This window comes from Felis catus, chromosome D3, assembly GCF_018350175.1.
Source record: "Felis catus isolate Fca126 chromosome D3, F.catus_Fca126_mat1.0, whole genome shotgun sequence".
Lineage (NCBI taxonomy): Eukaryota > Metazoa > Chordata > Mammalia > Carnivora > Felidae > Felis > Felis catus.
In genome coordinates, this window is record NC_058379.1 from 442,779 (window position 1) to 461,832 (window position 19,054).

General features: G+C 44.7%; 1 protein-coding gene across 2 annotated transcripts; it reads left to right on the plus strand.

Annotated features, from left to right (window-relative positions):
* Positions 1-2,201: 2,201 nt before the first annotated feature.
* Positions 2,202-18,099, plus strand: LOC101095686 (zinc finger protein 84-like). Of its 2 annotated transcripts, none has more exons than XM_045042402.1 (5): positions 2,202-2,263; positions 5,716-5,875; positions 14,291-14,417; positions 15,092-15,184; positions 16,256-18,099. In XM_045042402.1, exons 2-5 carry the CDS (start codon positions 5,861-5,863, stop codon positions 17,308-17,310), a joined length of 1,290 nt encoding a protein of 429 aa, XP_044898337.1. In that variant the 5' UTR covers positions 2,202-2,263; positions 5,716-5,860; the 3' UTR covers positions 17,311-18,099. The 2 variants fall into 2 exon arrangements, with proteins under 2 accessions (XP_044898337.1, XP_011285978.4); XM_011287676.4 differs by lacking the exon at positions 2,202-2,263 and adding an exon at positions 2,300-2,566.
* Positions 18,100-19,054: the final 955 nt, after the last annotated feature.

Sequence of the window (19,054 nt, forward strand, 5' to 3'; positions counted from 1 at the left end):
AGCATAGACACAGGCAGTGTAACTTCTTGTGACCAGCTCACAAGCATGATCAGTAGCTAAGTTACGAGGCGCCTCCCAGCGTGGCTCACCCCACCTGTGGACTTGGTGGTGCCATCTGGTAACTTTATTTTCTTTGGGGGTCTTTGTAACTTAGGTCACAGTGACTACTCATTGAATCCAGGTAGTCTGGACATCTTGTCATTGAGCCTATTCCTTTCAGATGCTAAGATTAAATAAACCTGGGAACACCAACTTTATTGCATAACTAAGTCATTATACATAGGTATTTTACAACACCTAAATCATTAAAAGTGCCCAACAAATAGTGTAGCTATAGAAGCAGCCACTGGTAAGATAAGAGAGAAATACAAATGAAGTGACATTTGTAATTAGATTCTCATTTAAAGCATTGCTATGATTCCTCGCATTAAAATTATTTACAAAAAACCCACATCAAGCTGAGATTCCCAAGAAGATGGGGAAGCAGATTAACTTCTAGCATTTGTTAGAGAGCGGTTATGTTAAGGAAGCATATTAAACTACCACTGCAGCCATTGGAATGGCTGTGTGGCTTTATCTCCAAACCATGGTGGCCACAGGGCCGCTCTAAGTGCATGAACAAGTCATATATACTTATTCTGTTGTATGTGTTTGTACAGAGCAGAATGTGTCAGGCAATGACATTTGAGATCTGGGCCAGCTGTGCCTCACACAAGGACAGGGCAGACAGCTAATGAACAAGGTCAGCTGTTGTCCCTTTGGTGAGAAGCAGTCTGTAAGTTGCTGGCATATGTTTCCACTGCCTGGTGCACCTGGAGAGCAAGGGCGCCTGTGGGAGCTGTGGGAGCTCAGACTGGTGCACACACATCTCTCTGCTGTGCTTGAAAAGAAAATCTCTGTACCTGTATGTTTACTGAGTAAACTGTTGAATGAGTTAATATGTGTGAGTGTGATCATTGGGAACAATGAACTCTAGCTTCCATTCAACTAGGTAACCCAAACCAAATCTGAGCTGTCGCCAGTTTCCAACATGTTTATCATTCAAATACTTCTGAAACATCAAGAGACCAGCTTTCGTTTACTTGTTGGCAGTGTTAAGAGTTAATGCTCTGCCCAGCCCTTGGCTCACCTCGCTTTTTCCCCCCCATGCTAAACTGGGGGCTCCCCTAATCCTTCGAATCTTAAAAAGAGTAGGATACTTACAGTTTAGTGAGCACAACTTCTAAAAAGAGATGAGGCACACTGTAAAAAGGTTTACTCACATCTACCCTGTGCATTCTGTGTCAGATATCACCTGATCCAAATCCCCACGAAACCACAAAGCGCAGGACCAGACCTGGATTCCACACCCCAATGTCCAGTGCTCAGCCCATGGGAGACGCACTTGTCCCTGAATTCCTTTACGGTCTTTTCCCCAACGGTTTAATTTAATTAATTGATGTTATTTTTATTTTTGATTGAGAGTGTGAGCAGGGGAGGGGGGAGAGCAAGAGAGGGAGAAGAATTCCAAGCATGTTCTGCGCTGACAGCAGTGAGCCCCATGCAGGGATCCAACTCACCAACTGTGAGATCATGACTTGAGCTGAACTCGGTCACTCAACGGACTGAGCCACCCAGGCACCAATTTTTTTTTTTTTTAAGATTTTAATTGTTTGTTTTTTAATTTTGAGAGAGCGCACGCACTCACGCGCAAGCAGGGGACGGGCAGAGGGAGAGAATCCCAAGCAGGTTCCACGCTCAGTGCAGAGCCCAATGTGGGGCTTGATCTCAGGGCCCTGGGGTCATGACCTGAGCTGGTATCAAGAGTGGAAGCCTTAATGGACTGGGCCCCAGGCGCCCTTTAATATTATATTTTTACTCTCTACACCGAAGTGGGGCTCAACCCACAACCTTGAGATCCGGAGTGGCATGTTCCACCAACTGAGCCAGCTGGGCACCCCAGACTGCTTTCCGGTCTGCAAGTCCTCCGAGCACAATCAGGCCCCTACTTTCATTAGTACCGGAGTTTGTTAAGTTGCGTGCTTCTCCCTGACTGAAAGGCGCTCCTATGGAAAGAACGAGAAACCACCAACTCCCGCATTTGTTCACCAGCGCGTGTACACTCGGCCGGCGCCCTGCAACCAGGCAACTGGTGAAAAGCCCTGGGAGTTTATATGGCCAGGCGCGCCGCGGAGCCCTCTGGTAGATGTAGTTCTGGGGCGAGCGGCACTCTGGGAAATGTAGTGCTACGCGCACGCTTCCGCGGTGGGCCGGGCGAACCTTGGTACTTCTGGCCGGAGGGGGAGGCCATGTGGGGAGAGGGCGGGCTGCGGGGCTGGGGCGGCCTCGGTGTCCGCGCGGGCCCCGCGGTGCCCCCGGTGCGCGTTCTGCGGGTCAGGTTCTGCGTGTGGGGCCAGTGGGGTCTGGGGCGGCGGGGCAGAGCGGGCCGGTCAGGCAGGATCGGAGCAAGGGACTCTGGGGATGGGTGACTGGGCCTGCGCGGAGGGCGCTGGAGGGAGCGGGGCTGAGAGCGGCTGGGGGCCGACGCCTGCTGAAGGGGCCGTGGGGCTCGGTGACGGGTAGAGAGGTGAGTGAGCGGGGGCCTGTCCGGACGAGTGTGGGGGCGGGGGCGGGGGCGGGGCTGGCGGGGTGCGTGGGGCGAGGGGTGGTTGTGGACCTGTTAGGGCGGTGTTCGGGGGTCTGCAGAAAGTGGTGGGACGGAATTAGAGATTTAAAGCATTCGTGCCTTAAAGTCACCTTCGGGGAGTGAAAGATGGGGCCGCAGGCCTGAGCTGGTCTCAAGGTGTCAGTGATGTGGGCTGGGGGCGCCTTCGGGGTGTCAGTGATGGGGGCAAATGTGGAGTGCAGAAATCGGGTGCCTGGTGGGGTTAGTGAAGGGCAAATAGAATTTGCTGATTGGAGGGAGCGTGAAGTTGAATATTTTCGGGGTGATAGATTGGGGTCTTGTGTGGCTTGGGGATTGCTGGGGTTTGCAAGAACTCTGTGAGTGGGGGGACGTTACTGGAGGGGGATTTTTCTCATTAACCTGTTACTTTGCCTTAGGGTTGAGTAGTTTTGGGAGGCCAGTGGAGGTGTGGGGGGCGCTGTGTCACTAATTATAGGCTCACGGAGGAAGTGAGCCTAGGATGTCAGTTTACATCAGTGACGGGGGGGGGGGGGGGGGGGGATCCAGAGATCAGGATTAGGATGCCTGATGGGTGAGGAATTGGGGACAGTAGGAATGACTGAGCCATTAGGAAGGCCTGGGCATCAATCAGAAGAGTATTGGGGCACCTGGCTGGCTTAGTCGCTGGCGTGTGCAATTATTGAACTCGGGGTTGTGAGTTCAAGCCCCAGGTTGGGCGCAGAGTTCGCCTTTAAAAACAAAAAAGAAAAGGAAGAAAGAGTAGTGGTTGTGGAACTATGGGTTAGTGACTGATTGTGGTACTATGGGGTTGGTGACTTGGTAGCCTGGAGGTGGAGGCAGAGACTGGTAGACATTTGGCTGTGAGTAACTGGGGGCTGTGGGAATGACTGGGGACATAGTAGATTTGGACAACTGAGGCGACAGTTTGCGGGGACAGTCGGAGGAGTCATCGGGAAGCCTGTGGGAGTTAATAAGTTGGGGGGTGAATGAGGGACTTATTGGTAAGTGATAGGGTTGTGGGAGTTAGTGATGGGCCGAATGTGTCTGGTGACTGGGACTCACAAGGCTTGTTGGGAGTATGATTGGTGGAGTAAGTGGTGAATGGGCTTTTGCAAATGGTTGATTAGTGAGCTGTGGAATTGACTGGGAGGTCTTTGAGGCTGCTGATTGGGTGGACTTGGGGTCAGGGCTTGAAGACAAGGGATGCCTGGATATCAGGTGTTGGTTGAAAATTGATTGAGTTTTTATATTATATGATCACAGGTCTACAGTTATATTTATTGGTCTGAAAGTGGGTTTACTATATAGCATAAAAGGCGATTCAAAAATGTAAGACTAAGATCACAGTTTTGCAACAATGTCAGATGGTTTCTAACACCCTATTAGAGAGGTACCTTTGAAGTAGTGGGGTTATGGGTAATAATTGTTAGTTGATATGTATTTTCTGATTTCTCTATAATCATGTCCTGTAATAGTAAGAGCGCTAACTAGCATTTACTAAATGTGTATGTGCCAGTTATAGTTCTAAGGTACTTACATGTATTAACTAATTTAGAACTCTCAAAGAACGGTTATGACCTTAAAATGAATTGTTTGTTGTATTTTGAGGAGAAACTCAGCTGAATTATTCATTTCATGAATGGTTGGATTCACTTTCCTCTTTTATTCATGCCTTTATTTAAAAATGAAATTGATGTTCATGGGTGCCTGGGTGGCTCAGTGGGTTAAGCATCTGACTTCAGCTCAGGTCATGATCTTGTGATACGTGGGTTCCAGCCCCACGTCGGGCTCTGTGCTGACAGCTCAGACCCTGGAGCCTGCTTCGGATTCTGTGTCTCCCCTCTCTCTGCCCTCTGCCACTCATACTCTGTGTGTGTGTCTCTTTCTCTCAAAAATAAACAAACATTGAAAACATTTTTTATTTTTTATTTATTTATTTTTTAAAATTTTTTTTTCAACGTTTATTTGTTTTTGGGACAGAGAGAGACAGAGCATGAATGGGGGAGGGGCAGAGAGAGAGGGAGACACAGAATCGGAAACAGGCTCCAGGCTCTGAGCCATCAGCCCAGAGCCCGATGCGGGGCTCGAACTCACGGACCGCGAGATCGTGACCTGGCTGAAGTCGGACGCTTAACCGACTGCGCCACCCAGGCGCCCCTGAAAACATTTTTTAAATGAAATTGATGTTCTTATTTCCTGTTTGCTATATATTTTACACACACACACACACACACACACACACACACACACACACACACACACCATTGCTGTCTCCCTTCCTTTCAGAGACAATGAATGCTTGGTTAAATGCTATCAATGCTGTGGGGTTCCTTCTGCATACGCTGCTATTTGAGTCCTTGTTAGATCTGTTTACAGTCTTTTTTTAAAAGTTTGTTTATTGGGGCACCTGGGTGGCTTAGTCAGTTAAGCATCTGACTTCAGCTCAGGTCATGATCTCACGGTTCGTGAGTTTGAGCCCCACATCGGGCTCTGTGCTGACAACTCGGAGCCTGAAGCCAGCTTCAGATTCTGTGTCTCCCTCTCTCTCCTCCCCTGCTTGCGCTCTGTCTCTCTCTCCCTCAAAAATAAATAAAACATTAAAAAAAATAAAAAAATAAATAAAATTAAATTTAAAAAGTTTATTTATTTTGAGAGAGAGAGAGCACGAGCAGGGGAAGGGCAGAGGGATAGAGAATCCCAAGCAGGTTCCACTCTTTGTGGAACCCAACGTGGGGTTTGATCCCACGAACTGTGAAATCATGACCTGAGCCAAAATTAAGAGTTGGATGCTTAACTGACTGAGTCACCCAGGAGCCTAGAGTCTTTTTTTTTTTTTTCATTTAAGTTTATTTAAATTCTAGTTAGTTAACATATATGGTAAAGTTGGCTTCGGGTGTAGAATTTAGTGCTTCATCGCTTAGATACCACACCCAATGCTCATCACAAGTGTCCTCCTTAATACTCATCACCCATTTAAAGTCTGTTTAGAGTCTATAGAAAACACAGTTTGAGCTTTAAATGAAGGTGAGTTTTCAGCAAAAGAGGGAGATTTGCATCTACTAAAGAGACTTTGTTAACTGATTCAACAGATTCCGGTTTCCATGAAGTAATTGGCTTATTTGAGATAAAGAAGTCCCAGAGGTGAATCCTTGGTGAAGAGAGTCCTGACCAGAGGAGTTAAGAAGGATAGAGCAGAGCCTAAAGTTACTGGCCATTTCCCAAGTGTGGCAGAAAATGGCTAAGTCCCAGGTAAGTAATTCATTTATTTCCTCAGTTATGGTTCCATACAATTTACCCATTTAAAGTGAACAATTTACTGTTTTTTAGTAAGTTTAGAGACTTCTGCAACCATCTAATTGTTCATCCTCCTAAAAGAGCACCCCATTAGCAGGTGTTCCCCATTTCGCCCTGCCCCAGCTCTAGGCAAGCACAGTACGCTCTCTGTGTGTCTGGATTTGCCCCTTCTACCCATTTCATATCAATGGAATCACACCTGTTCTTTTGCGACTGGCTTCTTTCATGTAGCTCACTTTCAAGAGGGGACATATATTAATACTTTATTGTCTTTTGTTGTGGAATAATAATCTGTCGTGTGACTATGCCACATTTTATCAGTTCCTTATTTGCTAAACATTTGGGTTATTTCCACATTTTGGCTATTATGGCTGATGCTACCGTGAACACTTGTGCATATGTTTTCTGTTCTCTTGGGATACCTACCTGGAGTGCAATGGCTGGTTCATGTCGTAACTATATTTAACATTTTGAGAAACTGATAAACCGTGTTTTTTAAGTTGCTGATTCATTTTACAATCCCACCAGCAATATATAAGGGCTTCCATTTCTCCACCTCCTCATCAACACTGTTACTGTCTCACTGTGGCCACTCTAGTGGGTGTGAAATGATACCTTGCGGTTTTCATTGCATTTTCTTCTGTATCCACTGATGTGTCTGGGCATAAAATTTTTATTCACATTTTTTTTTAAGATTTATTCATTTTTTGAGAGAGAGAGAGAGAGAGCAAGCGAGCACGAATGGGGAAGGGGCAGAGAGAAAGGGAGACACAGGATCCGAAGCAGGCTCCAGGCTCTGAGCTGTCAGCACAGAGCCCTACACGGGGCTCGAACCCACAAACCATGACATCATGACCTGAGCTGAAGTCAGATACTTAACCAACTGGGCTACCCAGGCACCCTGTCACATTTTTTTTTTTTTTTTTAATTTACATTTTTTTACTGCTTTCAGTTGGAAAAGCTTTTGCCTGCCTTCAACTTTGGGCAATTTTCCTGTTTTGCTTCCCTGATTATTTCCTCCCCTTTATTCTCCATTTTCTCCAGTTTTGGAATGCTTGATGGATATTCTCTTCTGGATCTATGCTCTGAGTTTAAAAACTTTTCTTTAATATATTTGACTTCTTTTCTTCTCATCTTGATTCTTGCAGAATTCATCAGTGTGGTAATTCACACTGCAAATGTCCTCTTCCATTAGATACATTCTGCTGCTTGGCCAGTATATCGAGATTTTTTTCCATTCAAGTTTTTAAATTTTATTTTTAATTTCATGTATTTATTTATTTATTTATTTAGAGAGAGAGAGTGAGCGAGCGTGAGCAGGGAGGTGGGGCACAAAGGGAGAGAAAATCCCAAGCAGGTTCCACATTCAGTGCGGAGCCAGACTTGGGGCTTGATCCCACAACCCTGGGATCATGCCCTGAGCTGATATCAAGACTTGGATGTGCACCCAGCCGAACCACCCAGGCACCCCTTCCATTCAAGTTTTAATAACAACTTTTTTAATGATTCCTTCCAATGTTTCAGTGTGATGGTTGAAGAGAAGGGCCTAAAATGTGTGTGTTGTTTGCATTAAGATATTTGTTTCAAAATTAAATATACTATTTTTGTAGGGATAATAACCTATATAGGATGTGAAATCCAGATCTTGTGTTTGGCATAAAATCACTCTTTTGTTTTGTTTTGCTTTTGTTTTGTTTTTTTAATTACCAGTAATGTGTTGGAGTCAGCTCGTACCAACTTGCAAAACTTAAATTCTGAGTTTTGTAAACCAGTTATTAAGCTTTGATAGCTTGAAATCAGCTATGGTAGGAATATTTTCAACACAGATTAGCAAATGCTACAAATTAGGACTGTTGTCTTTCCAGAGAACTGACTTCTCAGCATAAGTCTGGATCACACTGAATATCTAATCAACCTCAGAAGTCATTCACGAGTTTAACAGCTTCACACGTCAGATTGACTAATCTGGCTGGCATCATAGACTCAATTAGATTACCAACATGGTACAGGGAATCATTAAACCAGTGAACTGAATGAATATGTGCCCCAGTTCATATCTTGTATGAAAAGAGCCACATCTGCACGGCTGAGACATGTCTAAAATTGACTGTCCTAAGATCCATGTAAGGCTTCTCCAGTAGAGTGCCCCAGTACGGTGGGGTTTTTGGTCTTTTGTTTTTGTTAGAATTAAATCCAAAATATGTTCACTGTGATTTATTCTTTGACCCTGAATCATGTAAAGTGTGCTGCTTAATTTACAAATACTTGAGGTGAGGAGTTCTCTACATACCTTTTTGTTATTACGTTCTGATTGTATTTTTTTATGGTCAGAGAACGTCTCCTTATGATATCAATTCTTTGGGACTTATTTTATGGTCCAGCATATGGTGTATCTTTGGGAATAATCCATGTGAATCAAGGAGAATGTGTTGTTGGATGGAATGTTCAATAAATAAATGTCAATTAGGTTAAATCAGTTGATAGCATGTTCAATTCTATATTCTTACTGATTTTTTTTCTTTTTTTTTATTTTTATTTTTATTTTTTATTTTTTTCAACGTTTATTTATTTTTTTGGGACAGAGAGAGACAGAGCATGAACGGGGGAGGGGGCAGAGAGAGAGGGAGACGCAGAATCAGAAACAGGCTCCAGGCTCTGAGCCATCAGCTGAGAGCCCGACGCGGGGCTCGAACTCACGGACCGCGAGATCGTGACCTGGCTGAAGTCGGACGCTTAACTGACTGCGCCACCCAGGCGCCCCTTACTGATTTTTGTCTACTGGTTCAATCAATTATTGAGAGCCGGTGAAAACCTCCAGTTTTTTTTGAGGATTTGTACAAGAGTTTATGTACAATAAATGCCCAGACATAGAATTTCTGGGTCAAAGGCCATGCAAGTTTTACATATTAATAGAGATTACAAAATTGCCTTCTAAAAGTGTATTCAAATTTGTTTTATCGACAGTGTTTTGCTGACTCTACCCCACATCCTTACCAACACTGAGTTGTATCACCTTTTTTTTTTTTTTTTTTTTTTTTAAGTAGGCTCCATGCCCAGCATGGAGCCCAACACGGGGCTTGAACTCATGACCCTAGATCAAGACCTGAGCTCATGACGTGAACTGAGATCAAGAGTCAGACGCTTAACCAACTGAGCCACCCAGGCGCCCCCATGTCAACTTTTTATCCTTGCCAACCTGATAGATGAAAAATGACATTTCCTTGTATTTTTAACTTGCATTCTTTTAATTATTGCTGATAATGTTTTCTATTTTTTGGTTGTGATAAGATAGACATAAACATGTTCATAATATTGTGCAACCATCACTACCATCCACATCCATAACTTTTTTCGCCTTATGCAATTGAAACTACACCCATTTATTTACGTCAGTATTTTCTTCATGTATTTTGAAGCTCTGTTATTTTCTTATTTTTATTAAAACAATTTTTTTAATGTTTATTTATTTTTGAGAGAGAGTCAGTGCACAGGGGGCAGAGAGAGAGAGGGAGACACAGAATCTGAAGCAAGTAATCTCTGTCAGCTGTCGGCACAGAGCCTGATGTGGGGCTTGAACCCACAAACTGTGAGATCATGACCTGAGTTGAAGTCGGAAGCTTAACCAACTGAGCCACCCAGGTGCCCCTCTGTTACTTTTTCTTCAATATTTGTTCATTTTTGACAGAGAGAGAGAGCATGTGTGCAAGCCTATGAGCAGGGGAAGGGCAGAAAGAGAGGGGGACAGAGGATCTGAAATGGGCTCCATGCTGACAGCAGAGAGCCTGACGCAGGGCTTGAACCCACGAGTTGAGAGATCATGATCTGAGTGGAATTGGACACTTAACCGACTCAGCCACCCAGCCGCCAGTTGGAGCTTTGTTATTAAATGTTTGCACATTTAGGATTATTATGTTTTCTTGATGAATTGACCCTTCTGTTGTTATGAAATGTCCTTTTTTATCTCTAGCAATACCCCTTATCTTGAAGCTTACTTTGTGTAATATTAATGTAGCTACACTAGTTTCCATATGAATGTCTGAGTGCTATTACCTTTTCCTGTATTTTATGTCTAACTTATTTGTACCTCTGTAATTGTGTCTTGAGCACCTGGGTGGCTCAGTTGGTTAAGTCACCGACTTCGGCTCAGGTTACGAGCACACGGTTCGTGGATTCGAGCCCCGCGACGGCTCTGTGCTGACAGCTGAGCCTGGAGCCTGCTTCAGATTCTGTGTCTCCCTCTCTCTGCCCTTCCCCTGCTCACACTCTGTCTCTCTCTGTCTCTCAAAATTAAATAAATTTTTAAAAATCATAATTAAGTGTGTCTTTTGTAAGTATCCTATAGGTAGGTCCTACTTTTTCCAGCCTGATAGTCTCTCTTTTCTGTGGAATGTTTATTTAGACCATTAACATTTTAAGTAATTATTGACATATTTGGGTTGAAGTCTACCATGTTGCTATTTGGTTTTTTTTTTTTTTTTAATTTTTTTTTCAATGTTTTTATTTATTTTTGGGACAGAGAGAGACAGAGCATGAACGGGGGAGGGGCAGAGAGAGAGGGAGACACAGAATCGGAAACAGGCTCCAGGCTCCGAGCCATCAGCCCAGAGCCCGACGCGGGGCTCGAACTCACGGACCGCGAGATCGTGACCTGGTTGAAGTCGGACGCTTAACCGACTGCGCCACCCAGGCGCCCCAACTATTTGTTTTCTATTTGTACTATTTGTTCTTTGTTTCTTTTCCCTGCCTTCTTTTGGAGCGTTTGTGTGGTGGTCCCTGTTCTCGGGTGTTGGAGGACATGTGCTGCTGCGCGACTCTGCCCTCCTGCTTTCCACTGCCTGAGTCCCCAGGCACAGGAACGAAGCACTTTCTTCTGGGCGTCCTCCCTCCTTCTTCTCACCATGCGATGGGCCCACCCTCCTTGACGAGGCCTTCGCTGTTGGTGGACACATGCTGTGCTGTCTCCATGCAGCCACCCTTTGAAAGGGTTGTTTTGGGTTTTTTTCCTGAAAAACATGCTAGATTTTTTTGTTTGTTCGAACATTTTGGACATTCCATTCTACGTTGGCTTGCATTGTTTCTGGTGAGAGGTCAGTTGTCCCATCCCTCTTATGTTGATCCCTGGAATGTACTGTGTCTTACGCTCTGGCTGATTTTAAGATTTTATTTTTAGTTTTGGGCATTTTGGCTCTGATGAGCCTCGGTCTGGTTTTCTTTATATGTATCCTGATTGGGATACTTTGAGTTTCTTGTGTCTGTGGAATGTTTTTCTTCACATTTGGAACATTTCCAGCCATTATTTACTCAAATATTTGTTCTGCCCTATTTTCTTTCTTCTGACCCTCCAATTATGGTGTATAAGATGTTTTTATATTGTCCTACAGGTCACTGACACTTGATACATTGTTTCCAATACTTTATACTTTGTATGTTGTTGGGTTTTTTAACTTTATTTTATTTAGTTTGAGACAGAGAGAGCAAGTGTAGGGGAAGGGCAGAGAGAGGGAGAGGGAATCCCAAGCAGGCTCCATACTGTCAGCACAGAGCCCAATGCAGGGCTCGATCTCATGAACTGTGACATCATGACCTGAGCCGAAATCAAGAGTCAGGCGCTTAACCGACTGAGCCACCCAGGTGCCCCTGTATGGTTTTTATTAATTGATTTTCAAGTTCATGAATCTTTTCCTTCATAACATCAGATCTGCTGTTAAGTCCATTTGATAAGTACTTAATATCAGCTGTTCAGTCTAGAGTTTCTATTTGGTTCTTTTTTAAAAAATTAATTTCCTTTTCTCTCCTGAAATATTCCATCCCTTCACTTATCATATCCATGTTTCCTCTAAGTTATTCAACATATTTAGTATTGTTATTTTAGAGTCTGTCTCTTAATTCACATAACTTAGGCATCTGTAGATCTCCTTCTGTTGGCTGGTTTTACTTTCTGTGGCCGTAGTTCTTGGTCACATTTTTATACTTCTGTGTATATATATTTTACTGCGTTCTAGATGTTGTAAATAAAAAATGGTGGAAACTGAAGTATAACTTGCTTCATTTTGTTCACTTTCCAGAGTATATAGACTCTTTCCTTTAGAAAGTAGGGTGGAGGTTTATCATTCTGTTTTTTTCTAGAAGTGAGTTGAATTAGTTCACAATTTATTTTATTTATTTGTTTACTTTTTTAACGTTTTTATTTTATTTTTTGAGAGACAGAGACGGACAGAGTGCCAGTTGGGGAGGGGCAGAGAGAGAGGGAGACACAGAATCCGAAGCAGGCTCCAGGCTCTGAGCCATAAGCACAGAGCCTGACATGGGGCTCAAACCCACGAACTGTGAGATCATGACCTGAGCTGAAGTCAGACACTCAACGGACTGAGCCAGCCAGGCACCCCTGTTCATTTATTTATTTAACGTTTATTCATTTGAGAGAGACAGAGTGTGAGTGGGGGAGGGGCAGAGAGAGAGGGAGACACCAGAATCCGAAACAGGTTCCAGGCTCTGAGCTGTCAGCACAGAGCCCGACGCGGGGCTCAGACCCACGGACAACGAGATTATGACCTGAGCCGAAGTCAGACACTGAACCCCCTGAGCCACCCAGGTGTCTGTCAGATTTGCTGGGGTTTTTTTTAATATATTTTTTTCAATGTTTTTATTTATTTTTGGGACAGAGAGAGACAGAGCATGAACGGGGGAGGGGCAGAGAGAGAGGGAGACACAGAATCGGAAACAGGCTCCAGGCTCTGAGCCATCAGCCCAGAGCCTGACGCGGGGCTCGAACTCACGGAGCGCAAGATCGTGACCTGGCTGAAGTCGGACGCTTAACCGACTGCGCCACCCAGGCGCCCCAGATTTGCTGTTTTAAACACCAATGTATTTATTGCCTGGCGGACATGTACAAGAAAGTCTCTAAGGCAGGAGCAGAAGGTGAATATTTTAGGCTTTTCCGGCCACACATCCCTGGCGCAACTGCTCACCTCCCCTGCGGTCCTGCAAGAGAGTCATGGATCGTACGTGAACAGATGGCTGGAAGGTGGCTTTCAAGAAGCTTTATTTTAGCATCTAAGTACTGACTGGGCTTGGCAATTTGCAGCCCCTGCTCTAAGGTGCGAGCCGGGCGGACAGCACTGCTGGTGCACGGAAGGTGACTGTCCCCACTGCTGACACACAGAAGGTGACTGTCCCCAGTGCTGGCAGACAGGTGACTGTCCCCACTGCTGACACACAGAAGGTGACTCTGTCCCCGGTGCTGGCAGACAGGTGACTGTCCCCAGTGCTGGCACACAGAAGGTGACTCTGTCCCCAGTGCTGGCAGACAGGTGACTGTCCCCACTGCTGACACACAGAAGGTGACTGTCCCCAGTGCTGGCAGACAGGTGACTGTCCCCACTGCTGACATACAGAAGGTGACTCTGTCCCTGGTGCTGGCACACAGAAGGTACTCTGAACCAGCCACACCCGCAGTGCATTCATCCATATTCTTGGCTTGTCTGGATATTGAAAAGTTTTCACTTTTGCCGATCTAAGGGGTAAACGATAACCCCTTACAGTTGTGTTTAAACCACGTATGTTCTCTGGCCCCAGCATCTGTGGTAACTTGACCTGGCGACAAGATTGAGGGCCCTGTGAGGACAGAGTGAATCCCGTTCACCTTCGTGTTGATGACACCAGAGTGGAACCTCACACGCTTGTGGGTCGGTAAACATTCTAGGTCATACTATCTTACTTAAAACACTGCCGGATTTTTAAGACTTCTGTTTCTCCAGTAAGGTATAATGCAAATCTAGGCATATGATAAAAAGCCTGTGTACTGAATCCTGGTAAGAATGGTCAAAATCAGTGTATCAGAGATGACTTCATTTACAAACAGTGGGAGCTCTGATAATAAGGCCATAGAACTTTCTCCTGCAAGACACCCGGAAGTAGACTGTCCTGGGCTGGCACAGCTCATGACCGGTATCATAAAGGACAGAATGTTTCCAGGTTTCTGCTCTGCCAAACTTCACTCACATTGTCTCACGGCCCAAGGTGGCTGCAGCAGCTCTGAGGGCAACGTCTGCGGTAACAGCAGGAAGAAAGGTAGAGGGGGCAGAGGGCAAAATCAGTATCTCTTTTACCCAAAAACGGCAGCTTCCCCGCGGATGGCCCTCACACACCTCCTAGGTGCCATCTCCAGCCCACAGTCACGTGACTGACTCCAGCTGTAAGAGAGACAAGAACAGAGGGAACCGGCATCCGGCTCAGAGCAATTGCGATTCGTTACTGGGAACCGGGCACTTTTGCGTGACGGCTCCGGGGGGCTCCCACTCCAGGGCCTTGCCGCCTTTCCTTTATTATGGTATCCATTTCTTCGGATTCAGTAGGGACATGCTCTTTCAGGGGTCATTGGCATTGGAGGATGTGGCCGTGAACTTCACACGGGACGAGTGGCAGCTCCTGGACTCTGCTCAGAAGAACTTGTACAGAAACGTGATGCTGGAGAATGTGAGCAGTCTCGTGTCCCTGGGTAAGGACATCTCGTGCGGACTCAGGTCTGCCCGGGCACTTGCCATTTCCTCTTCGCTTACTATCAACGGGGGCCTTTGAAGTGTGCAATGACTTAGGCTTTAGCTTAAGAATTCACGAATTCTAGGGGCGCCTGGGTGGCGCAGTCGGTTAAGCGTCCGACTTCAGCCAGGTCACGATCTCGCACTCCGTGAGTTCGAGCCCCGCGTCGGGCTCTGTGCTGACAGCTCAGAGCCTGGAGCCTGCCTCGGATTCTGTGTCTCCCCTCTCTGTCTCTCCCCACTCCCTCTCTCAAAAATAAATAAACATTGGGGCGCCTGGGTGGCGCAGTCGGTTAAGCGTCCGATATTCAGCCAGGTCACGATCTCGCGGTCCGTGAGTTTGAGCCCCGCGTCAGGCTCTGGGCTGATGGCTCAGAGCCTGGAGCCTGTTTCCGATTCTGTGTCTCCCTCTCTCTCTGCCCCTCCCCCGTTCATGCTCTGTCTCTCTCTGTCCCAAAAATAAATAAACGTTGAAGAATTCACGAATTCTCAGCGCTTTTTTGTGTTGAGTGCACACTCACATCCCAGATGGAAGGCCTCCCTGCACAGCCTCTGAAACTAAGCATTTATTTATTCTTAGAAGTCTGAAGCCCAATAAATTAGGCTCAAGTCATGTGTGATTTTTCATATACAGGGTTTCAACTTATCAAACCAGATGTGATCTTCAAACTGGAGCGAGAGCAGCCTTGGATAATAGGCGAAGAGGTCCCAAGTCAGAGCTTGTCGGGTGAGTCACCTGTGAGAAGGTGGAATTTTAATGCCAGTTTAGGGGCGCCGGGGTGGCTCAGTCGGTTAAGCGTCCGACTTCAGCTCAGGTCACGATATCACAGTTCGTGGGTTCAAGCCCTGCGTTGGGCTCTGTGCTGACAGCTGGGAGCCTGGAGCCTGCTTCGGATTCTGTGCCTCCCTCTTTCTCTGACCCTCCCCTGCTCCTGCTCTGTCTCTCTCTGTCTCAAAAATAAATTTAAAAAAATTTAAAAATTTTTAATAAAAAAATACATGTCAGTTTACAGCAGACGTAAAGGCAGTGAGGGATGGGCACCTTTGAAATGCTGTTTAGATAATTCTCCAATCACTAAACCTTTAGAAGGGACTCAGAACCACGGATATGAGCTTCTCAGATACCCAGATCTTATATAGATCACTTATCTGTATGAGGATAATCTGTCCGTCTTTGCTTTGATTTTAGAGTGAGCTATGCTCCTCTGGTCTGTACTAAGGAGCCCAACCCTTCTCACCTCAGACCGTGTGTGTTCTTTTTCCCTCTCCACGCCACAAACGTATCCTGCTGATAGATCCCTTGTCTTTTCACTGGTACCGAGAATTCATTGTGTTTTTTTCTTCTCATCATTCTAATTCCCTCCTATTTTCTTTCCCTTTTTATTGTTAAATGCCTCAGATTACTATTATATACCTGTGGTCATTCCTTCTATTCTCTACTTGATTTCTTTTATGGAAGTTTACTCCATCTATGCCTATAACCAAAGGAATAACTTTGGTGTCATCATTTCCTACCTTGTAGTGCAACTTTTTAATGCAGATTGTGCTCAGATAAAACCCTACCTTTGCTTAGGACAGATTATTATATCATGGCCTTTAGCAACCTGTTTAGTCAAAGGTTTTTTTTCCCCCCTTTTCCTTATCTATTATTAGTTTTCTACCTCAGTTTCCATGAGAGCACTTTATTTAATTTTAATTCCCAAACATGTATAGTTGTGCATGATGTTTTCTGCACTTCTAGTTTACCTGGTTCACGATTATTGAATCCACAAAATATGTTTGTCATTCTCCTTTCTAGAATACTGGAAAGTTGACGATTACAAAGCTTGGCACCAAGAACTCCAAGACAGGATTAAAAAATCGGAACAAGTCCATGAAACTAATGCCAGTGGAAAAACATTCCAACCCAGCATGAACCTTGCACCGCTAAAGCAAAAGTCCAGTAAGCATGTCTCAAATGGAAAACATCTGAAACACTCGTTAGGTTTATTTACTGAGGCTGGAAACCGTGGAAGAAGGAAACCTGGTAAATTCAATGGATATGAGAAATCCTTTTTCTATACCGAACATGGAAAAACTCACGTTGGAGCAAAATGCTACGAATGTAATGATTGTGGAAAAGTCACCAGCAAGAAGTCACGACTCATTGTACATCAGAGAACACACACAGGAGAGAAACCATTTAAATGTAGTGAATGTGGCAAAGCCTTTTCCCAGAAGTCACACCTTGTGACACATCAGACGGTTCACACAGGAGAAAAACGTTATGGATGTGAGTGTGGGAAGGCCTTCTCTAGAAAGTCTCATCTCATTACACACCAGAGAACTCACACAGGAGAGAAACCTTATGAATGCAGTGAGTGCAGCAAAGTCTTTTCTCAGACGTCACAGCTCATTATTCATCAGCGAAGTCATACAGGAGAGAGACCGTATGCATGCGGTGAATGTGGGAAAGGCTTTAGTGGGAAATCGCAACTTATTACTCATAAGAGAACCCATATAGATGAAAAGCCCAATAAATGCGATGAATGTGGGAAAGCCTTCAGAGAGAAGTCAAGTCTCCATAAGCATCAGAGAATTCATTCAGGAGAGAAACCATATGGGTGCAGCGAATGTGGGAAAGCCTTCAGTGGGAAGTCACTCCTCCTCAGACATGAGAAAACTCATTCAGGAGAAAAGCCCTATGGATGTAAGGAATGCACGAAGGCATTTGTTTGGAAGTCACAGCTCATCATACATCAGAGGACTCACACAGGAGAGAAGCCCTACGGTTGTAGCACTTGTGGGAAAGCTTTTTCCCAGAAATCACACCTCGTGATGCATCAGAGGACTCACACAGAAGAGAAACCCTAGAAATAGAGCGAGTGTGAGACACTTTTAAGAAAATAATCGCCCTTCTCTCTATACCATAAAACACATTTATAAAAATCCTGCCAATGCCGTGAGTGTAGGAAGGTCATTGGCAGGAAGTTCTACTTCCTTGAACGTCAGAATGCCAAATTGGAGAGTAAGCCTATGTGTGCAGTGAATGTGGAAAGGCAGTAGAGACAAGCGCTCAGCAAATGGTCTAGTCTCATCATAAATCAAGTTATTCATATCGAGGACAAAAATAATGACTCAAATGAATACAGGAAAATTTGTCCATAGCAATGTCAAAAAAAAAAATCAATTTCCAAGTACGGTATTGCATCTTTAAAAAAAAAGATTATATATTCTATTTTAAGTGATAAGCTTATGAAGCTTTAAAGATATGTATGTCTGTGTATGAGTATGTTCAGTAATCTTGACAGCCAAGTAGAAAGCCTATTGCTTCAGACAAATATAGGACTTATATTCCTGAGTATGGCTACATCTTGTAAATGTATATAGTTTCATAGCATATGTGAAATTAATCTGTGAATATGGTATATGTCATGTTTATAGCACAGCATCTCTCAAGGGTACTGCACAATGTATATCGTTTGTCTTGTACCATAATAGAAGGTAAGCCAGACCAAATGATTTCGTTATTATTTAACAAATAGTGTAAGTTATATTGCCAGAACTTTTTGGCACATGCAAATGAGTTTGGGAACTCTTACCATGCCCTGTGTTCAATAACAGAAGCTGGAATTTTTCAATAAAGTCTCCTGCGTCTTCTGAGTCGCCAGTTACATCCAGATTGTTCACATTAAACACGCAAAGGCAAGAACAAGTTAACGTCTGACCAAGTGAGCAAAAGAAAAACTCTGAACTGCATTGCTCGTCATCTAAACAGATGAGAAGTGGAGCTGGCAAAAATAAAATACCCACAAGGGGCTCCTGGGTGGCTCAGGCGGTTGGGCGTCCGACTTCAGCTCAGGTCATGATCTTGCAGTTCGTGGGTTTGAGCCCCGCGTCGGGGTCTGTGCTCACAGCTCAGAGCCTGGAACCTGCTTCAGATTCTGTGTCTCCCTCTCTCTCTGCCCCTCCCCCGCTCATGCTCTGTCTCTCTCTCAAAAATAAACATTTTAAAAATTTAATAAAATAAAATACCCACAAAACATATCCTCCTGTTATTTTTCAGGGGCATTTTTTCTTCTTCTTCTTTAATGTTTATTTTTGAGAGAGTGCGCGTACGCGTTGGGGAGGAGCAGAGAGCGGGGGACAGAGGATCTGAGCTGTCAGCGCAGAGCCCGACACGGGGCTCGACCTCATGAACTGCGAGATCTTGACCTGAGCTGAAGTCGGACGCTCAACCAACCGAGCCACCCAGACGCCCCTTAGGTGCCCCAAATCTTTAAATAATGTATTGGAAAATGCCAAAAGCCTGTCTTGAATGTTGGTGAAATTCAGAGCTTCGTATCACTCCCTATATGTGCGATTTTCTTGCGTTGCTAACTTGTCTCTGTTGAAACCATCTACTGTGCATGTTCCCTCTACCTCTGTTGAGAATTTTTAGTAATTCCTCTCCTTGGTAATGCCTGACAATGTCAGAATCCTTTCCTGAATGACTGTAACGTTTAGAATTACAGAAAAATGACTGTTTTCATCAGACAAAGGGAGACTCGTGGACAACGGTCTTGAGATTTCACGTCCAAGAGCAAATGTTATTTGAATATGGGGCTGTATCAAAATT

What these genes read in the sequence shown, in the direction of transcription:
- LOC101095686 (XM_045042402.1), top strand. An exon ending in GAGCAGTCTCGTGTCCCTGG is followed by an intron (nt 14,418 to 15,091) that starts GTAAGGACATCT and finishes TTTCATATACAG; the next exon opens with GGTTTCAACTTATCAAACCA. An exon ending in CCCAAGTCAGAGCTTGTCGG is followed by an intron (nt 15,185 to 16,255) that starts GTGAGTCACCTG and finishes TCTCCTTTCTAG; the next exon opens with AATACTGGAAAGTTGACGAT.